Source organism: Pipistrellus hanaki, assembly GCF_964339955.1.
Source record: "Pipistrellus hanaki genome assembly, chromosome: 3".
NCBI lineage: Eukaryota > Metazoa > Chordata > Mammalia > Chiroptera > Vespertilionidae > Pipistrellus > Pipistrellus hanaki.
The window spans coordinates 35,287,143-35,305,884 of NC_140505.1; the positions used below are offsets into that span (position 1 = coordinate 35,287,143).

Consider the following 18,742-nt stretch of genomic DNA (forward strand, 5'->3'; position numbering starts at 1 on the left):
TACCTTGGTTGCGGGCACATCCCCGGTGAGGGGTGTGTGCAGGAGGCAGCTGATCGATGATTCTCTCTCATCGATGTTTCTATAATAGCTCTCTGTCTCTCTCACTTCCTCTCTGCAAAAAATCAATAAAATATATTTAACAACAACAACCACCACAAAAATGCAGATGGGGCTCTAAGTAGGGGTTCCAGTCCAACAACCCGGAGAGGGCATTCCCAGGCCTCTCACCTCAGCACCCTGGAAGCCTCCTGGTGCAGAGGGGCCCGTTCCCCGCCCCCCCCATCCCTGCACTCGGGAAGGCTGGTGTACCTTGTGGGTTTCCCCGCTGCTCGGAAAGCCGGGCACTAACTGTGCGAGCACAGGGGCCATGTAAAGTCAGTTTCCACCCCACAGCTCACATGTGAGGCCCCGCTGCTGAAGGAGCTGTGTGCGCACACTTCTCTAACACTTTGGTGAATCCTCTGATAGAGACTTAATGATTATGACAGGATGTCTCCAGTGTTGGGCTTACAAAATGGTCACAAGCCCCGCAAGTCGTCTTGATCAACCCAGTCTGCATGATGTACTGCTCCGCTCCCTGTCTAATTGCTGTAAAGTTCGGAGGCCTGAATCCTGTATCTTTCACCCGGCTTATTGCGTCCTCTCCTTTGACACGGGGTCAAGGTTCACATTTGCAGCCGATTATCGGAGCGCTCATTAGGCAGGAGCCGGCCTCGCTCCTACACGAGTGAGCGAGCTGGAGAGGGGACTCGGCCCGCGATCGGGGCAGGTTTCGGCCCGCTCGGGAGGCCTGGATGTCGCCGGCCTGCTCTGTGCTGAAGAGCTTCAGCCATCTCCAGCTGATGATTAATTGTGAGTGATGGGAAATAAAATCCAGTAAAGCCAGCTGCTTGCCATGGTCGGCAAAATGACTCTAATGGATATAGGCTGCCAATTTTCCAGTTTTACTGGCAAGTCTTCCAAGTGTAATTAAGGGAAGTTATAAATGATATGGAAATCTATCAAGTTTCATTTATTTTCAGAGGACTCTTTCCCCCAGAGACTTTTATCTTCAATTAAAGCTCCCAATAGCCTTCTACCAAGTTCCTTTCACTTCTTCCCCAAAGATTAAAAGGCACGCAACCTTCTGCTGCACACGCCGCTCTCGGAAAACATGTGAAGACGGGGACACGTTCGGCAACTTGTGTTATGCAGACAGCAAGTGCGGGAGGAGAGCTCAGAAGAAGGGCAGGAAGAGAAAGGGGACAGAAAGGGCGAGAGACCTGCACCAAACATAAAAGCAAGCCCCCAAAAGTACCGACTTGAAAGCTGTGCTCAATACCAGATATCCATCACAAGGTGGTGTAGCTCACTAATGTTATTTGATTTGGAATAAAGGCATGAAAATGATGGCAAAGGCCTAAAATTGGAGACGTAAAGGATGACTGCACAGTATTCCATTTCTCAATTTCATCCTTCAGAGCCACAAAATGGGGGCGATACAGTGACGGGATGAGGTTTACAGTAACAGCTGTGGTCTTCCCACACGAGGGAGGCCCCTCTAATGGGCTGAGGTCTGTTTAGAACAGACGGGGAGCAACAAAACAAGGTTCCCTATTAGGAGAGGGCCGTCATGTTTCTCTGATAAAGAAAGCGATCGCGGCCCAGGGTCGGATTTCCTTCAAGACGGTCCCTCCCCTCTGTTGTGGTCCAAAACGAGGCCGGTGTTAAAAGGGTGATCCTTTAGACACAGGCATGAGGTGGGAAACGGTGGAGGGGCTTTTCCCCCGCAAGCCCACTCTCCAGCAACTGGAAAGAATGCAGAGGAAACGGTGCCAGTGGCATATGGCTTTCTACTGTGCTAAACATTCATACAAAAGACAGGTTCATCAGTCATTGGAGTATCTGGATAAAAAATTAGCTCCTGATGGATGGTATTTTGAGCTTACCTGCTGCTAGTACATTACCAGGGAAACACAGGTTTGGAAACCCACATGACATTAGAAACTGCAGACCATGAAATACGACACATGCAGGAGCACATAATGTACGCCAGATTATACAAAATAATAAATAAGCTATTTAAACCCTCTGCCTAAAATTGGGCCCGCTGCAAGGAACCCTGGGTCATTTCTACGCAGGCCAATTAATGCACAGCATCTGCTGTATAGAAGCAGGGCACGGAGCACTTCCGAATGATTTCAGCAATTAAAAGAAAACTGTTTCCTGCCTGTTCAGACAGCAACTGTTTCAATGCAAGAGTGAGCACCAAATCACTGCGTGCAACTGAAAAATTAAGTCCCCTTTTTGGGGAAGAGGGTGGGTGGGAGGAAGAATTTTTATGGAAAAGGGAGCCTTCTTTTGTTGTCCCACGTCCTGTGTGTTTCTGCCAAATTAGACAGAAGGCTCGAAGGGCTTACCGGCCCGCTGCAGTCTCCCCGTCTGCTGCCCTGGGCCCCCCGAAAGCACGGATCAATATCAGCCCTGCCTGCTGACGACTCCACAAAGGTGAAAATCCTTCAATTACATGTTTAAAGGCAGTTCTCCTTAGAACACAGGTGCCTGAATGCAATGCATTTTAAAGCCCTCAGATCTGAGGAAAGGCGCGGTTAGCCACGGGAAAAAGGCATCTCAGCTTTGGTTAAAAGGCGCTGCTAGAATCTGATGGTAATAACTTCCTCTTTCTGAGCCGGTAAGATAGGCTGGTAAATATCCCCCGACGAAGAAATGTGCATTCACATCCCAACATCTTCATGTGAAGAGGGAGGGAGAAGACACCCCGGGAGGCTGTGCAGTATTTAAGCAATAACGGGATGGACCATCGTCAAATTACAAAGAAAGAGAAGGCAGGTGACAGCAATGCCCCCAAACCCCTTATCTCCCTCCGGTCCAAGGTCTCCTCTGACGGGTTTGTGCACAGGCCACCTGACTTGGGAGAAGTCCCATACTCCACCAGAGCAGATGGCTCGGGGGGACTGCGGGCCCCCACTTCTGCCCATGCTCCCCGGCTCCGCTGGGGCAGCCCGCCTGGAATGGTGCAGTGGATCTCAAAGCAGGGAGCTGAGAGGCTTGGGGGAAGAATACAGAGCTGTGGCCAATATTAAACATGTCCAGTTTTTCCTAAAATTTCTTAAAGTGAAGAAAAATATTACACCCTACTGCACTTGACGTTAGCTCACAACTAGAGCCAACGCCTCCAGTAACAAAGAGAACTAGTGAGTGTTGAAGTCATTTACAATATCTTTAAGAAATCAGTCTGGATCCACCATCTCTGTGAAGTGTGCTGTTTTAAAGGGATCGAAGAAATTTTATTTATTTATTTTTTGCAAAAGGGGTGAGAAAGGATATTTTGAAACTTGCTCAAGTTGAGAACTTTTATCTTCGAAAATGTTTAAAGAAAAACTAACAAGCATCTCCTATAATCCCAAACAGGTCATTCCTAGAAAAATTCAATCAAATGCCAAATTTGCAGAAGATTCTCCTATAATATTTAATTTGTTGATTAAGCTATAAAAATATTTTCTTATATTGATAATTATCATTAAGTTGTAAAAACTGCCAAATTTTTTTACTCCAACAATAATTGTCCCTAATGTTTAAAAGTAAGTGCTACCTGGAAAAGAATAAAAGGCCACATTTAGGACAGTGGTTACCTGAATCCGACTGGAAAGAACACAGGGCAAATTCACTGCACAAGCAGTGTTTAGTGTTAAATAAATGGCAAGCAAATGTGGTAAATTCGGCAAGCAGAGAGCATGCTATTGTTTGTAACTTTCTGTATGCTCATACTATTTCATAACTTAAAGTATAAAAGTGTTAAATAGTGAATTATGAATCTACATGTGCTTTGGAATACAATCTGAGGTTTGGATGAAAAATTGGCACCTTATCAAATAAACTGCTTGAATGACTACTGCTATAAAATATGTAAATTTAATTATTGCAATTATTTCCTGATTGTAAATCAAGGTATCCAAAAACTGGAAAATCTATCAAACAGCCAGGTCAGGTCCTCTGCCAGGGAAAGATGCGATCATTGATACTGGGCTGCATGGGGTACACAAGTCACTGCCAGGCAGACACACCTCAGGAGGGCCCAAGCCAGCCCTTCTCCTCGGGAATACCTAAGCGCAGAGGAGCTTTCAAATCCTGCTTATTCAAGACATGAAAAATAAAGGTCTTGCACCAAGTTTATCAGCGATTTTTCCAAGATCAGCTGTAAGCTCAACTGCAGGTGGTTAGGGACAAAGAGGAGGTGTGACTGTCATGCTCACTCATCCACCTGCTCGGTTGCTCTCCCCTGAAGGAGCACAGGCAGAGGAGGAAAAAAAATCAGGATGAAATCTGGGTGGTGCCCCATTACTGACCCTAAGTTTGATGTTTCATGGGTACACTTTATACCACACCGACGTGGTTTTTGGCCTAAGTCACTGTTTACGAGAACAACAATCACAAACACCTAATTGCCTGCTACTGAATATCAGTCCTGCTACAAAGCACTTCGTCCTCAGCTTGGCCCCCAAAATACTCCATCTGTCTCACTAACACTGGCTAAGTGGCAGGAAAAACCAGCAACAGGTACTTGATGTCAATCAATCATTTTACCTGGTCTCACAAACTAATAAGTCAAAAGTAATTATTAAGAATGAAAGAAACATAAATAGTATACAGCTTGCTTCTGGGTCATGTCTCACTAAACTTTGGATGTATTAAGTAGATAAATATTTCTGACACAAATCTGAGATGACTGCAAAATCTAAACATAACTAGAACAAATCTTAATTAAATGCAATATTAAAATAACTCATTGGGTTGCCTCATGGTTATTTTTATTTTTTGTTTTCTTTCTGATATCAAAAGGCTAACAAAACAAATGTGCTCATGATGACTTTATTTTATATTTCAAAGTCAAATGAAAATTGTGCAAAAATTTCAACAGCTATAAGTCTAATGCTGGAAAAAAATGTATTCAGCCATTATTCTGAAAGAATATATAGTTAATATTTTTGTTCAAGAATATCTTAAAGATAGAAATGAAAATAGTGAAAACATGTATTAAAAATGCTAACTTTGATTATAAAAGTGCCCCCAGGTTATGACAGTGTTAAATGTACCGAAAAAATGGCTATTTTTCAAGGTGAAATGAAAATAAATCCTTAAAAATATTTTCAGAACTCTTATAAAAAAAAGCATATAAGACAGGCGTATAAAAGTCACCTGATCATTTGTTTTCTGGATTAAATGTGTGATTCTAGACTTTTATGACCCAGTTCTGCTTAGTTTCTAATTGGTTTGTTTGTTTGTATATATGCATTTTACTGTCTATTAACTAGCATCTCCGCCCCACATGTTCAAAAAGAATATTATATAACATTTAAAAAGATGTCACTACCACACTTAATGCTAAATAGTACACAGTAGACACTGGAGATTATTCGGAACTTCTGCTGTCTGAAGCCGATGGCCGCATGCAGAGTGAGAGCTGGCTTCCTCAGCCCACTCTCTGCTTCCCAAATGCCACCCAGAGCATTCTGTCCTGAGATTTTTCTCTTAACTTTGCTCCAATTGCTTACTTCACAACCGAGATTTGTTATTTATTATTTATGTGACACTTTTGTAGGAACGCATTATTGCCAGGCTCCCCAGTGTAAGATTTGCGAAGTTTTATTTCAGCTAAATGTGAAAATTACAGATAACTGGAATTTAACCTACACAAAACATTTTGAAGAAAAGAGAATACTTGTAGGCCGAGTTGTTTTTTCAGTTCCTTGTTTTCCTTGGAAATACACAGATGATTGATTCCATTCTCTTCCTATTGATAAAAGTGGAACCTTGGCTCAGCTATTGTTATTGCTGAGAACTGCACAACATGCCTTGTAGTGTTACAATAATTTTAAGCCTCAAAACTTAAAAGGTACAAGTATTATTTCCGTATAGCGGCCTTGAGTAAGTGGCTTGCCCTTAGTCCAAGGGAAGTTTCTTGTGTTTTAATTGCACGAGGCAGATTTAACTATAGGAGCAGTAAAAGCTGGCAAACAAACGCCTCGCCCTGCATTTGGTTTAGGTATTAGCGTTTTGGGGCATTTTGCACAAATAATAACTCAAGAGTAGACACTATTTTATCAAAACATAATGTCACAAAATATAAGAGGAAGCTCTGCCAGGACCAGAAGTGGCGCTGGGAGATGGAGAGAAACAAAAAGGAAGCATTTGCTCCTCCAGCCCAGCCTGGGCACGTGCGCACAAAGAGCATTTACATGGAAGGTGAAGGACACAGAGATGGGGAGCCAGTCCACTGAGGGTACACCCCCCAGCCTGTCCTCTGACTTTAAAGGAACACGTGAAATAGAGTCTCCAGTCCGTTCTCAAATTAAGCCATTCTTGAATACCCACATTTAATTACTGGTGGTGGTTTTCAATATCTGAGCTGCCCCAATGAACCAAAAACTAATACACATTGTTCCATTTGACTAAATGCCCTGCTTTCCCACATTAAATAATTAACCAGGAAATGGAAAGCATGAAGGCTAACCCCTTCTGATAGCTGGAGGAGCCAGAGGAGGAGGGAGCAGTTGCTGGAAGCGAGAAGGCTGCGCGCTGCCTGTGCTCGGCCCAGCACTGCCGCAGCCAGGAGGCCGGAGCACATGGCGGAGCGGCCCGCCACCTGCACGGCCCTCCACGCTCAGCGGGAGCCGCCCCCCGCCTCGCAGGTTTTGACTCAGGTGTTGGAAAAGTAAGGATTGCCATTAAACACTCATTTTTTTAAAAGCACAAATGTGATTTCATGATTAAAACCACACAATTAGGACTGACAAGCTCAGGATACAGCCCATGTGGTTTCCAGAAAAAGCTTAAGAAGGAAGATGAAAAAAACAACCACCACCACTCACGTTGTTTACCATCGTTTGGAAGATTCCACTGACTGTGCTGGTGATTAGTGTGAGTGCACACAGCTTACTGCCAAGGCCAGGGGACTATCTCCTCAGCCTAAGCCTTCAGAATGAAGAAATACATGGCAAGCCCCTCCCCATATTCATCACAAATATATATTTTTAAAGTATCATCTCTCCCAAATCTTTGGCACTCGAGTGTTCGACAGTCATGAGTGTTTTCTTCCAAGAATGTCAATGTTTCCTAAATAAATGTAATGATTCAGAGCTCCTTAGCCTCTTTTATGATTTTCTAGAAAAACTGATAGTTCCATTTCTATATCATCAGGTAAAGCAACTGTTGTCAGTTATCCAACGTCCTGTGTCAATTTCAGGGCGAATCATTTCAATAACTGAAACTGATTACTTTTCTTAATATTCATTTATTATAAATACTTTTCTAGTATCCATTGACAACCAAGTGAGTTTTTCCTCAATGTTATTTTATTTGTTAATAAAGAAATACAGAAGCAGTTTTAATGTAATTTTTACAGGAAAATATATAAAACCCAGAAAATATATAAAAATGAGAATTACCATCTCATTCATGAAAGACTATCTATCATGTTTGGCCCTTATTGATGGAGGCACATAAACAAAAATGCAAATATTTGCATGCCCTCTAGAAACCTTCTAGTTAAATCTTTGTTTCCTTTTTACTTTTACTGTTAATACAGAATGTCTAACCATGCCTTCAGAAAATGCATGGATCCCACCAACTTGTCCACAGCACTCCATTGTGAGACTGAACGTATGAGGAAATATTAATAGAGCTTTGATTTGTGCCTTCATGTCACAAAGTCTGAATGAAACACTTAGAACGGGGATCCCAAGTTTTATTTATCAAGGTAGGGAAGCACTCTGGTGCTACATGATTACAGAGTTAACTTCCCCCTTTTAGTTCCCTCCCCCCTTTCTCCAAAAACTATGCCAAAAATTCCCCCTCGGAGGATTATATTTTGCTATGGGTTTCCTTCAGGGATGCTTCACGCACAGAGAGCTAAGAGAGTAAATAGAAATTTTAAAAAAGATACTTCTGAAACTCCAAATGTGCCAAATAACCGAATGAATTAGGCCTTATTTCGGTTCCGGTTCCAGATCATTTGAGAGGAGGAGCACTCAGATATATTGTTACTAATCTGATTCAAATGGGAGCAGTTGGGCAAAATACGCATAAAAGATACTTTGCTGTTTTGTGGGCGGCAGTATGACTTGAGAGAGACCTGCACAGGACGCAGCCACGCTTCCGCCTGCCCCCGGCCCCCCCCCCCCCCCCCCCCACTGGCAGGCATGCTCCTTACCATGTCCCCAGGGCTGACAGAGACGGCCACCACCACGCCAGGCATCGGGGAGCGAAGAGTGCTGCTTGTATCCTCGGCCACTTTTTCCAGCATAAATCTGCTCAGTTCTGCGGCGAGTTTGGTTAAGATATGCACCTTGTACTGAAAGGAAAACAACATGAGTGAGCTTAAATGATGAACGCTTTTCTCAAAGGTAGCACTCATTCAAAATCAGCTTTTACCTTTTACATATAAATGATAATACCTTCGAAGTCACAGGCTTTTTTAAATTATTGTACATAAAAACAAAATAAATTAATCTGTTTCTGGCACATGTTATGAGCCACTTATTTAAGAGATTTCTTGAAATAAGAACGCCTCTGTAATTAATTAGTGATAAATAGTCATCGTTTTGTTACGTGAAGAAAACACCTGAAAACTTTATAAAGGAAACAGCATTTTCTGTTTTCCCTTCACCGCTTACAAAACTTAATTCCAGTTAACGCCAATTCCGGGAGCTGGGTCAGCCAAAGGGAAAAAGGGGCGACTGTGAGCACACACCAGTAGATGGCAGCAGACAGCTGTCTCTAACGCCCACTCCCTCAAGGGGGCTGCTGTTCCACGTATCAATAACTTAAGACAAAGGGTTTCATTGTTCACTTTGGGCAAAACAATACTTAAAATTCAATTTTTTTCCTAGGGACATAAAATGTTATATTTACGACTGAAAATGTTAGCCTTTCTTTTTAGGCCCAGCATTATGCAGACTTTCTGTAACAAGGTGGTTAGTATAGATAGATACAGATGAAAGGCGATGAGAATATCTTCTGTATTAAGGGATAATATGACACGAGTTTAAAACCATTGAAGGAAAATGATATGCACAGCCGAGTAGTAACAATTAGGGGTGCACCAAAGGCAGTTCGAACAGGACATTTGTGGTGGAGAGAATTTCTGCCCAGCAGGGAAAATCCTGGGTCTCTGTGAATAAACAGGTGAGCCTCAGTTTGGTCTGTGTAAACAGAAACAAGATAGAATGGTGGAGGACGTGTTGGTGGGCGAAGGGGGAAGGGCCACCTGAAGATTCTTGGATCCCTCCCAGATCGCATTTCCCCTGGGGAGACAGATTGCAGCATCCAGGCGGCCCCATTTTGTTCAGAAAAGCTGCTGTAACCTAAAGCCTCCTGTGGGCATCATGATGGCAGGGATGCAGAAGCAAAAGAGAATTCACCCTCTAATTCGGTGCAGGGTTGGCGGAAATCTTTAAGTGTGCTCTTTGCGGGCCTATTTAAAGAGGAGGGAGGGGTGGGGGAGGGCCCCAAGGAAGCGCTTTGATGGCCTAAGTCAGAGCAGATGAACGGCACTGTGACAGGTTGAAGAATAACATCTTTTGCATGTTTCTTTACTCCTGAGTGTGTGTTTTGCAATCAAGACATACAAGTGTCTGCCAGTTTCTGAAGGACATGATCCTTAAGTGAAATTACAGGGCAAATAAAAGCTTTTTGGCTCCTATTAAAATTCATCTGAATCATAAGTGGCAAGGGAAAAAAGCGAGAAGAGTGTGCTCTGCTGTCAGCCTAATAAACATTCCGGGCAGAGAGGGACTATTTATTAACGAGGAATTGTACCTCAAAGTCCTTCATTACAGGAGAGAAAGAGAGGGGGGAATATAATTGTACCAAAATGCACAGCTTTAGTGTCTGTGCTGTCTGCCTCAGAAAGGAAGTCCAACATTAGAAGCACCATCAACAAAAAGTTCCTCCTCTCGCTGGCTGCACCCCGGCGGCTCCTCCCCAGGGAGCGATCAGCACTGGGCCCAGTTGTCTGGTTTTCAGTGCAGCATGCAGATCTGGTTTGTGTGTGTGTGTGTGTGTGTGTGTGTGTGTGTGTGTGTGTGTGTTTTGGTACACAATTTGGCTTCAAAGTATAAGTGCTAAATTCAGGGAGAATATCTTTCTACACTGAAAATAAAGAACTTATCACATGTCACAACAGAAACGAATGTTAGCTACTATAGTATATTACAAACAAGCCTTCATATAAATAAAAAATATATATAAATAAAAACAAGCCCAAGGCTGTCCCAAGCTCCATTTCGCCCCAGAAAATGACAAGATCCTGACTAAAACTGGATCCTCTTACTATTTTTATAATTTTCCTATCTTTCGGATTCCTTTCTCTGTAGGACTCCTGCTTTGCTTGGAAAGAGATGTAAAAGAGCCACAAAACTCGGGGCCTTTAGATGAGGTCTTTGTTATTGATGAAATGTTCCTTTTCCTTTTGTATTTGTTTATTGTTCTTAAAATCTGTTTGGGGATAAGTGACTTATTGTAATCACAGGCAAAAAAAAAAAAAAAAAAAAAAAAAAAATTCCAAAAAAATAACAACGGGGTAAAATGCCTCAGGAGAGGCCGTGCTGCAAATAGTTGGCTTAGAAATGACCTCTCTGAATATAAAAGGAGGAGGCACCGGGGAGACTCTCTTTTTAAGATTACCTTTGATGTCCTGACCCCTTGAGCATGCCCATGCAAACACGCCTTCTTAAAACAGCCTCTTGGCTCACCGTGCGGCCTGCACGGGGCGCTTGCCAGGATGGGATCTGAGTGGAGTGCAGCATATGGGCCCATCAGAATGAATTGCCGGGTGAGAACCGTAAAAGGTTTTTGATGCCCCAGAAAAGAAGTCATTTAAGAATGTACACCAGGGCTTTCAAAGTTTATGATCAAAACTGCTATTTATTGGTTCCCCTGAATTCTTAGGGGGCACGGGCAGAGCAGCCAAGTAATTGAGAGATTTCAGGAAAATGCCCTATGACGCGTGCAGTGCAGTCTGGCTTTACGCTAGGCATTTCAATATTCCTAATGGGTTCTGTAAAATGTCCCAGGAGAGCGCTGATTTTTAAGCTGTTGTTATTGTTTTCAAGCAGAAAAGCCAAGAACTTGATGCTTTGGGAGTAGAAGTCCCTGATTGTAAAAGGCTGGTGGATAGCACAGAGACGCACAACCCTAGCAGCAGCAGAGGGGATCACCCTGCACGGTCATGAGGATCGTCTGCGGAGGGATTAGGAGCTGCTTGCTGGTTCAGTAGCGTCGGGTCATCAGCGGCCGGAACCTCACCCTGTGGGTTTGGGGAGGTGCTCTCCAAACCACAGTCAAATTAATACGTTCTTGAAAAACACACCTCACCGGGGAAGTAGAGCAGGTGCTCCCCAGACTCCTCAGTCCACACACACAGTAAGGGGAGGGGCCCAGGTCTCACCTCATGATCTAATGATGGTAAAGTAACCCATGCCCAGGTCTCTAAGCAAATTAATGTTATGGTGTCTACAATGGTAAAGCATGTCTAACAAGACAATTTCTCCCAAAAAAATTCACAAGAAAGAAAGGAAAAGGGATCACACCAGACATGAAAGGATCAGGAAGAAAACTACAAGAGATGGACAATGAAAAGGAACATAATAGAATTGTTTTAAAAATGAACATACAGCTCTTGACATGAAACCTGATAAAAAAGAAAAAGATGGGCGCCCAGAGCTGTGGTTGCTGGGGGAGGAGGGAGCCAATCATGGTTCGGGTTAACAAAACACTCTGCAGGTGGGCACGCCCACTGTGCCATTCACAAAACCCTCTGGGCCACAAGCAGCCCTCACTAGGGATGCACCCCACTCAGATGTCACACAAACGCCATCTTGCTGGTGTCTGCATTAGTTCAGTGTGTGTATCTCTTTTATGGAGTTTAAATCCATGCACTTCTCTTCCAGGCCTCCAGCTTCACCAGCGAGTTTACATATTCCACGTTCTCATGTGTCTGTATGATTTAGGGGTCTAGGGGCTCCTGGCAAGATGAGTGCTATTGGTTTGCTTTACATGTTTGTGGTTTTTTTTTTTTTTTTTTCAGATGTGATTTTTAATCCTTTAGCTTCATTGCTCTTAAAGTAACACAGCTCCAGTTTCCATTTCTACGCCATTCTCCCAACAACGAGGAAATACGAATGAACCGCATTGCTTTTTCATGTCAACTGGGGCCATCTCCGTCGACACTGCACCAGAGGAAACGCTCAACCTTCAGGGAGGAATCTTTACCGTGGATTATTTTACATCAATTGTCCTAACATCCTGAAGCATCAGCCATATACTACTGTTCAACGGCCCTCACTCAGTGAGGTGGCAAGTCCATCTCTTCAAATACAGGACTCTTCTTATTCAAAGTTCCATACCTTCTGGCCACAAGGGTCTCCAACATTAGATGTGTCTTCATTCCCAGAGTGGGGCACTGAGAGCCAGCACTCAATTATGCCCCTAAAGTCTACTTTCCTAACTTGAGCTACAGAAAAACTGTCAGTGTTTTTATTTTTATTTTTATTTATTTTTTATTTTTAAAATATATTTTATTGATTTTCCACAGAGAGGAAGGGAGAGGGATAGAGAGTTAGAAACATTGATGAGAGAGAAACATCAACCAGCTGCCTCCTGCACACCCCCCACTAGGGATGTGCCCGCAACCAATGTACATGCCCTTGACCGGAATCAAACCTGGGACCCTTCAGTCTGCAGACCAACGCTCTAGCCACTGAGCCAAACAGGTTTAGGCCTGCCAGGGTTTTTAAAGCAACCGAAATGACTAGCTGCAAAAATGATGTATCTTTTAGAACAACAGCATGTCAGAGAAAGAGAAAAACACTAATGCAAATGAAAACACTTAGGTGGCATCAGAAATGTAATCCCAACCTTGCTTTTCTCGCCTACGTTCCCTGTGAGATACACAATGAACACTTGATGAAAACCATAACAAGGGTTCAAAGCCAGGCGAAACACATTCCCCTCTACCTTAGTATCAGATCCTGCCCAACCCAACCCACCGAAACCTCCAGGAAACCATACTAAAAACGCAGAACTAAAGCCGGAGGTGTCCTTCTGGAGGTACCGCCCAGGTGAAGGCGCCGCCTACAGCTGCGGGCGCTGGAGCAGCCTGTTAGCACAGAGCTGTGACAACTCCATCGGCACAGTCTCAAGGTAGCTGTCAATCAGGATGCATCATTTAATCCAACAGCACTCGGAGGACTTTCTCCGACAACCCGCATGACAGCATATCTACAGCTCTATTTATACCAGCGCCCAGTTGTGTTTACAATGCTGTTGTAATTAGAAAAGATGCAACAGGCAGCAATATTATTGAGATTTCCATTTTGCAGTATTGCCCTGTAAAGTGTGATCTTGCTTCACAGAGTCATGCTAAATGACAAAAGGCTATTTTCTTCAATCTCCGTGCTCAGACAGCACTTCATTTGCAGCTATCTATAATTAGATTAATGGTGTACCGCAGTACAAAGCAGGCCCACTTCACATCAGATAGCATATGAATTAGGACAAACACTTATTTCAATTCCAGGCAGAGAAAGCAATGACTGGGGTATTTAGCATACCCTTTATGGTGGAATGAGATGTTAATTGTGTACCATTACCTCTAAACTGCTTGCTTGTTGTATAAATCACTGTGTTAATTGATGCAGAGATAGAAATGTAGCCACAGGCAAGAAAGCAAAGGAATGAGGGTTGAAGATGGTGGATAAAGGATTATCGAGTAAAACCATATGGAGATGAGGTTCCTTTGAAACCTTTCCTTTTCTGCCCCTGAGCAGGGTTTCTGAAAAGTACAGAAAAACTCCTGGTAGTGGGAAAGAAATTTTAATTTTTCACATTCCTTTTAAAAAACAAATTTCTTTTTAAAGTTGCTGGCTATCAGAATTCCAAATAAGAGTTTTGTGCAATTAATCTAAATGTACACTTATGAAAACATGGAATGTACAGTTTTCAAGTAGTCAGAACTCCGTATCTGGGTTTTGGGCGCATGGCTTAATAAGTAATGCTTGTGAACTACCTGAAGCAGAAGTTTCTGACCCACCCATAGGGGAAAAAAGAAAAAAGGAGAAGCATCTATGCAGGCTGTGAATCCAACAGAACAGAACCATGTCACTTGCCCCTGAAATAGCGATTTTAACACTGTCACCAAAACACTCAAATATGACTACTGCAGTTCATGATTTCACATCGGTAGATCTTTTCTTCCTTCTCTTAAACTAGCAAAAAAAAAAAAAAAAAAAAAAAAACACCACAAACAAAACAAAACACACACACACACACACACACACACACCACACAAGCATATGTAATAATTTAAAAGTTTCGTTCTTACTGCAAAATGCTATTCTTCCTGTTTAAAACGTTCTATTCAGCACTCCACAGCTCTTATTGGGGTAATATGAGGACTCCAAGGCACAAATATAGAAACCAAATGGTACAAAGTCCAACTGTTAAAGATCCATAAAGAAACATGTTCTTCAGCATTTCATAAATCAATTGCATGTGCCCGATGTATGTGTTCACAATCTCTTTAATGGCAAAGCAACAGTAAGGTGCAAATTACTGCTGCGCATTTTTTCACAAATTCAGCTGCTTAGTAATTAGCACCGTTATAACAACATTTTACACAGAGAACAAATGCAGTGGGTCAGTTAATAGTTCACATTCTCAACTTCAGAGTAACAGTTAATATACTCATCTACTGCATGTGCACATTTGAGAACCCCTTTGTACAGGTTAGCCTTGTGAAATCCAAATACCGTATTAACTTGCAAGACAATAAAACAATGTCCCAAGAAACTATTGGGTCGGCAACTAAGTAATTGCGGGTTTCACACATATATGGCTTCAGTTGAATTTTTAGTTTGCAGACGTAGTACAAATGTAAAACACATTTTGTTATTTGATAGTTGGCTATTCAGCTGTTAATCAGTAAAAAAAGTTTTTTGATCTGTTTTGTAGTTTTCGTTTGGCGTTCGTTGAAAAATGGAAAATCAAAAGGAACATTTTCGTCATATTTTGCTTTTTTATTTCCGCAAAGGGAAAACGCATCGCAAGCTCATAAAAAGTTATGTGCTGTTTATGGTGACGAAGCCTTAAAAGAACGGCAGTGTCAAAATTGGTTTGCCAAATTTCGTTCTGGTGTTTTTTCACTCAAAGATGAAAAACGCTCTGGTCGTCCAGTTGAAGTTGATGACGCCCTAATCAAAGCAATAATCAATTCAGACTGTCACAGTACAACACGTGAGATTGCAGAGAAGCTTCATGTATCACATACATGCATTGAAAATCACTTAAAACAACTTAGCTATGTTCAAAAACTCGATACATGGGTTCCTCACGAACTGAAAGAATCACAGTTAACGCAACGCATTAGCAGCTGCAATTTGCTAAAGAAACGTAATGAAAATGATCCATTTTTAAAACGACTGATAACTGGCGATGAAAAATGGGTTGTTTTCAACAATATCAAGCGGAAAAGATCGTGGAGCAGGCCAGGTGAACCAACTCAAACAACATCAAAAGCTGATATTCATCAAAAGAAGGTTTTGTTATCAGTTTGGTGGGATTACAAAGGAATTGTCTACTTTGAACTCTTACCACCCAACCGAACGATCAATTCTGATGTCTACATTGAACAACTAACGAAATTAAACAATGCAGTTGAAGAAAAGCGGCCCGAATTGACAAATCGAAAAGGTATTGTATTCCATCATGACAATGCAAGGCCACACACATCTTTGGTCACTCGGCAAAAATTAATGGAGCTTGGTTGGGATGTTTTGCCACATCCACCATATAGTCCTGACCTTGCACCATCTGATTACTTTTTGTTTCGATCTTTACAAAACTCCTTGAATGGTAAAAATTTCAATAATGATGATGATGTCAAATCGTACCTGATTCAGTTTTTTGCTAATAAAAACCAGAAGTTTTTTGAACGTGGGATTATGATGCTGCCTGAAAGATGGCAAAAGGTCATTGATCAAAATGGGCAATACATTACAGAATAAAGTTATTTAGTTCCATGAAAAAATTGTCTTTGATTTTCTTTAAAAAATCCGCAATTACTTAGTTGCCGACCCAATAGATGTCTGGTTCAAGTTATCACCACTGAAACGTGGGGGGGAAAGTCTAGAGCTCCTTTGTTGATGGCAACAGCCTACCTTTCACGGTACAGAGCAGCCCTCCTATGTCTGACTGCAAAGCTGAGAACACCTGTATTGCTACTGGAAAACCAACCATCTGAGGTTTAGGTCATTCTGCTAAAAAATATTTTTTTAAAAAACAACTGTGAAGAAACATCAAGGACTCTTGCAATGGAAACAAACGCCAGGGAAATAGTGTGAACTACCCTGAAACAACGCCTCCCAAGCACGCAGGAGGTGACATCATGGAAATGCAGAAGGAAAAGATCTGGAAGCAGAGTTCAGGCTGCTCCCAATCAGTAACCGCTTGTTTAAACTAGGGCGGCACAGCCCGCAGCAAAATGCTCCAACGCCCCTCATGTGCGGGTCAGCGATGCCGGTGTTAACAGGAGAAAATATATGGTTACTGATATTGCATCCCAGTTCCTCAGCATTTGCTCCCTTTAATTGAAAGGCAGTTAAACACAGAGTAAATCATTCCGTTAGCTTAGCTGTTTAATGACATATAATTGATAATGTCAATATGTTGCAGTGACATAATGCATCACTTTCAACACTCGCTCACTTACATTTATGAATCAATCTATAGTCAAGGTTTTATTTTTTTTACTGCTGAGTTGGTTCTTGAATTTCAGTCTTGCTGGACCAGTCAATGTACCACAAGAAACAGCAATCTCATTATGGACAGTTTTTCAGGGAAGAATCACAAAAATCAGGGTGGAAAGAAAATTAAAAAAACAAAACAAAACAAAAAAAACAACCCAAAAAACAGCAAAAGACATGAAACCCATTTCAGCACCTCAACTTTCAAAATGCTTGCTACAAAAAGAGAAGGTTTTCTTAGAGAAAAGGAGAACTACCTTAAAGCTAATATCAAAACCTGTGAGGGAATGAGTAAATTTGTGTGTATCTCTGACTTGTTCCCAGAGACAATTTTCCCTGGAGAAAAACATATGGCCATGTTTGTCAATAATATGAAAATCAAACCCAATTTTTAAAAGTTTTGTTCTTTAATCAGAAACACAGGGTCTTTCCAACTCTGAATATCCTAAGAAGATTTTTTTTTTTTTAACAATGGCACTGAAAATTGCACATTAAACATTAAGCCCAATACTTAATAGGGTTACTTTCCTTGTTATTTGCATCACTGTATCTTAAGACAGACCCCAAAAATGATGGAACAAAAGAGGCTGTGGTACAGGAAGCCAGCCCCACTCTACCTGAGGGAAGGAGTGCGCTGGGGGCAAGCCCTCGGTGGGGTCTGGAGGAGCGATCTGCTCATGGGGCCAGTGCTTGGCGCTGTGGGGGCGCCGGTGCTTGGCGCTGTGGGGGCGCCGGTGCTTGGTGCTGTGGGGGCGCCGTGTGCAGGTGTGCCATGATAAAGGGACCCAGCTTCTGCTTTGCCCAGGTGCCCACAAGCTGTCTAACAAGCAGGTACAAATGCCACAAAGGTAATTTGCTGGAATAAGTGGCACTTTTGCACACACAAAGGCAAGTCCATTGACAATGCGCTGTACGGAATTCACAGAATAGACCATGTGTGTTCTGTTTGATCAGGAGTCTCCGTGACACATGACAATAATGAGTCATTTCTTTCCTTTTTACACCAGAAAAATATTACAGATCTTTCAAAGCCTTGTATTCAAGTACATTACAATACCAACATCTGTTAACAGTACAGGCTGTTTCTATTCTGTATCCTGGATTGTTTTATGTAATTAGGAATGTATAAGGTACTTAGTAAGAAGGTACCTTTTTAAAGCACTATGTAATTTGGGGTACAATGAAGTGTTCTCTTGAAATCTATAATTAGGGCAGTATCAGCTTACGGAAAAGTACAGAAAATGTTATAAAAACACAATTATGTAAATAAGCACATAGGTAGGGAAGTGTACCCTTTTGCTATGGTCTCCATCCCACTTTTTTCCTATTTGAATTGTTCTTTGCTCATCTCAAGTTAAAGCTATGCTGTCTATAGGGTGCAGAGTAAGTGAGCGCTGGGAAAATGACGGGGAGGTTGGCCTTTCCCTATAAGTCCTTTCATCTTGAGCTGGAACACCAGGCTGGGAAGTGTGCCAGTGCCAGGGACTCATCAACAACACCATTGACCTTATATGGTTTTTCAAGAAACTATTTTTGCTGTTATGAATTCCCTAAAGAAATTCAGAATCTAGTATGTCAAGATGTTGGCTTGTATTGCTCAGAAATTCAGAAACGAAAATATATAGAGACAAAGGAGACAAAAGTAGAATTGATAATAATACTGTGGAGTAAACTGCTGGTTGAGAAGATCAAAGGGGAAAACAACTAAAAAGGATCACAGTAGGCCACCTCAAAATATGCCACTGTTGCTATAAGGATTGTTTGAGTTGCAAGCAATTAGTACTCTAATAGCAGTGCATAAACTTCCTGTCTAAAAGCAGGGCATAATTTTCTTTGTAAAGTTAGCTCTCTCTACCTTACCAGGATGAGAGCCATCCTAGTGCCAAGAAGAGAACTACTCTAGAGACCACTGTTAGCTTGCATAACGAACCTTATCCTATCCA

At 42.1% G+C, this 18,742-nt stretch overlaps 1 protein-coding gene across 1 annotated transcript in view; it reads right to left on the minus strand.

Annotated features, from left to right (window-relative positions):
- Positions 1-18,742, minus strand: part of PCCA (propionyl-CoA carboxylase subunit alpha) — a 348,368-nt gene that overhangs the window by 7,925 nt on the left and 321,701 nt on the right. Inside the window, exon 22 of the mRNA XM_084880267.1 lies at positions 8,210-8,350. Within this exon, the coding sequence (XP_084736393.1) occupies positions 8,210-8,350 (141 nt within the window). The remainder of the gene's footprint in view (positions 1-8,209; positions 8,351-18,742) is intronic.